This window comes from Vigna unguiculata, chromosome 8, assembly GCF_004118075.2.
Source record: "Vigna unguiculata cultivar IT97K-499-35 chromosome 8, ASM411807v1, whole genome shotgun sequence".
Taxonomy (NCBI): Eukaryota; Viridiplantae; Streptophyta; class Magnoliopsida; order Fabales; family Fabaceae; genus Vigna; species Vigna unguiculata.
In genome coordinates, this window is record NC_040286.1 from 28,284,838 (window position 1) to 28,288,594 (window position 3,757).

A 3,757-nucleotide genomic window follows, 5' to 3' on the forward strand; every position below is an offset into this window, starting at 1 on the left:
TGAATTAAAAAGGTATGTATATCACAAACCCTTCCATTTATCGATCTCATGATTATGCAGAACGAAAACAAAACAGCGGGAGAATTGCAAATAAACACAAAGCTCAAAGCTTCGTTTAGAAAGGTGGTTTCTTCAAGACAAATTAAAATCCCCTCCATTTGCACATGTTTGACCAATACACTGAAACTAAAATGATATAGCAGAACACTAAAAAAACAAAAAAGCAAAATTTCAAACGATTATTCTGGGAGGAGTCAAACCATAATACTCAATAGCAAGAAATTCGGTTGTCACCCGATTCCTACCCGCACTAGCCTCGATATAGAGAACCAACTTTTCTCAGTACTTGTAGTTCTCAACATGGAGGCTCTCTGAGGCACCCTCACCAAGGGCTGAATCACCCTTGTAGGTTCCAAGAGTTGCCTCTGAGTTAGCCTTGGCTCTTACCAACAAGGCTTCTTGAGCCTTCTTCACGTTCTCATCTTTTCCACCCCATGCCTTAAGGGTGCTCTGTTGAAGTGCCCTTCCGAAAGAGAAAGAGAGTGTCCATGGCTTCTTCCCCTTAACCTGGTTGATGGCATTGAGATTGAGGGTTGCCTCCTCCTCACTCTGTCCACCAGACAAGAAAACCACGGCAGGAACTGCGGCAGGTACAGTTCGCTGAAGGGCTCTAACAGTGTGTTCAGCAACCACCTCAGGGGTAACCTTTGCAGATTTAGATCCAGGTGTCACCATGTTTGGCTTCAATAGAGTTCCCTCAAGAAGAACATGGTGATCATTCAAAGCCTTGTAGCATGCTGCAAGGACACGCTCGGTGACAGCGGCACACTTGTTAATGTCATGAGGTCCATCAACAAGGATCTCCGGCTCAACAATGGGAACCAACCCATTTTCCTGGCATATGACAGCATATCTGGCCAATCCATAGGCATTCTCATGGATGGAGAGCTCTGATGGCTCGTTGGGACCAATCTTCAGCACGGCACGCCATTTGGCAAATCGTGCACCTGCTTCATAGTACTTGGCACAACGCTGACCAAGGCCATCTAGACCCTGAGTGGTGGTTTCCCCATCGGTCCCGGCAAGCTCAACAGTGCCCTTGTCAACCTTGATACCAGGAAGCACACCAGCCTCCTTCAACAACTCAACAAAGGGCTTGCCTACATAAAACCCATTTACAACATGGTTAGTAGTGTAACGGATATGACACTATGATCCATCTTTATTTAAATGAAGACATTATATTGGCTAGCCATTAAGGGAAAACGAAAAGAAAAAAAATAAATCATGAATTAAAGGTTTTGAAATAGGACAAAACTTAACGCAATTCCTTAGGTATTTAAAGTTTCATCCTCCAATCAAAATTAGATTTTCTCAATAAGACAACAAAGATTTAGATAATTAAATCTAAGCAGTATTGGCAATAAAGATTTACATAATGACATGAACACCAAAAGCACATATTAAATTGTATCTAACTTGCACTTAAATAACAAGTTTCCAACAAAAACGGTGGTATAATTGTTGCTGTATTTACCACATTTGACCATAGTTTTCTGCGACGTCAACGACCACCAATAAATTGACCACAATTTAGAACGTTGATTGACGTAACACAGTTTTATCTTGAAACTCAATGATGCAATGCTCATCACAAACTAAACCAATTAAGATCCTGGAAAATCGAGTACCTGAAGCGGTGCTCTGGTAGAGGGTTTCCTCAAAGAGGATGACTCCACTGAGGTATTGAAGAGCACCAGGAGCAGTGAAAAGCAGCTCCCTAAGAGTACGCCTGTTGGATTCAACGTTCTCTACATTGATGCTGGCCAAACGCTTACCAATCGTACCTGTCGACTCATCAGCAGCAAGAATACCCTTTCCAGGAGTGCCAATGTAAGCAGCATTGGCAATAAGCTCATCTGCAAGCAAAATCATCAACCAACAGCACCACACAGACATCAAATCCAAACATCCCGAAAAAAACAGCATAAAACATGAACAAATCCAAAAAAGACGAACAAAATAAACAGGAAACAAGTTGAACTTCATCGTTTGAACAAAGATGTGCAGTAAAAACAGCAGGTAAGACAAAGAAACCTTAGACTATCAACAACGACGCAGAATTCATAAACCAGAACAAAATCTCGCGAAAGAGCAGATATATAAACAATCACAAACGAGTTTTCCACAAAAATTCGAATGAAAAACCAGATCTGAGTCCATCAGATCTAAATCCACACAAACAAGTCCATATTAATTCAAACAAAGGCATAAAATAAACGGATCAATAGATAAACATATGAAACAGTTAGATCTAGAAAGAAACGAGTGGTATGAGAATAGATCGAAGCAAAAGAGAGTGAGAGATAGAGGAAGAGAAGTACCATGGTACTTGCCCTTGAAGTGAGACATGATCGAGGAGGAAGAAGACGGTGAGGTAGTTGAACGGAGAGAGCAAGGTAGGTGTGAGGTTGGGTAAGAAGTGAACACGAGGAAAAGGGTTAAGAGGGGTTTATATAGTGATGTTGATAATGACGTTGCGTTGAGGAGACGACAACAGCAAAAATGACTAGGCTCTTAGGAAGCGCACTCGCGAAGTTGGTGAGTGTGTGTTGTGTCTCTGTGGACTGCCGTTGGAATCAAGGACACCAAAATTGAATGGCGGTTTTCGTTTTCTGTGGACTGAGAGGCCCACATTTATTGGGCCAACGCCGTTGTTCAGCTCATCAATGCAAGCCCACCTGTCCAATTGTAATTTGAAGTACACCAACAATGTGAAAACTGCATAGTCATGCAAAGTCTGCCTTCTTTCCAAAAAAGTTTTTTCCTTTTCTTTTGTCTGGTCTTAAATATCATTATTTTTATTATCAAATATAACCAAATGTTGACCATTTATTTTATTTAATAATTACTAATTTTTTTCTTCTAGAGTATTCTAAATGACTTTTAGTCACGGAATCAATAATATATTCCTTTGTTTAAAATTGTTTTTCTAAATGATATTAAATTTAAATACGAACCGAGTGTAATATTATTATATTTTAAGTAAACCATGCTGAGTTAGTTTATTGTACTTTTAAGAAAATTAAAAATTTGAGTTGAGGCTTCTAACTTGATCTAAGAAAAAAATGTTAAATATGTTGACTAACTGTTTAATTGACCAAAAAGTTGATTCGAAAATGTTTTGTTCATTGAAATTTAAACACAATTATAATATACTTTAAACCATGTTTTCATGTGAAAAATAAATATTTAAAATTTAAACAATAAATTAAATTTAAAAATTATGAGTCCTTTTTGTTTAAAGCAGTCATATTTAGATTCTCAATTTGAGTAAAAATCAATGCATGAGAACAGATGAAACCTTTAAAAGAAAAAATTAGTAAAATTCAATGCAGCAACTATATTATGAGAAAATATTTTTATGTTTAATTTTAGAATAATTTGATTTCCTGGATTTAAAACGAAAAAATAAAACTTATATGTTCATTTTATATTTATAACTTCTTTTTCTCTGTCAAGAAGATTAAATGAATACTACTATTCAGAATAGTGAGTGTTCCTACACAGAAACAAATAAGATGAGTTAGGCACAAGCGTTACCTTACCATGTACTACGCTATCTCCTCATTCTCAGTTGGCCTCTTCCCGGTTGATACATGTCGGTTTGGACCCAGAAGGAGTTACCTGCAGAAGGGATTTCGAAACTCAAGTGAGTCAAAACTCTCAAAAAGGTCAAATCTGTGATTAATGAATG

General features: G+C 37.8%; 1 protein-coding gene across 1 annotated transcript; it reads right to left on the minus strand.

Annotated features, from left to right (window-relative positions):
* On the minus strand, positions 1–2,653 carry LOC114193306 (fructose-bisphosphate aldolase, cytoplasmic isozyme). The gene is made up of 3 exons (XM_028083039.1): positions 2,385–2,653; positions 1,692–1,919; positions 1–1,160 (listed from the first exon to the last, which is right to left on the minus strand). Exons 1-3 carry the CDS (start codon positions 2,410–2,412, stop codon positions 340–342), a joined length of 1,077 nt encoding a protein of 358 aa, XP_027938840.1. The 5' UTR covers positions 2,413–2,653; the 3' UTR covers positions 1–339.
* Positions 2,654–3,757: the final 1,104 nt, after the last annotated feature.

Bases quoted from the DNA above. Each gene is read 5' to 3' on its own strand.
- LOC114193306 (XM_028083039.1), bottom strand. From the start codon at position 2,412: ATGTCTCACTTCAAGGGCAAGTACCATG. The intron at 1,920-2,384 runs GTACTTCTCTTC...TTTTGCTTGCAG, and splicing joins CTTCAAGGGCAAGTACCATG to ATGAGCTTATTGCCAATGCT. The intron at 1,161-1,691 runs GTACTCGATTTT...GGTTTTATGTAG, and splicing joins CTACCAGAGCACCGCTTCAG to GCAAGCCCTTTGTTGAGTTG.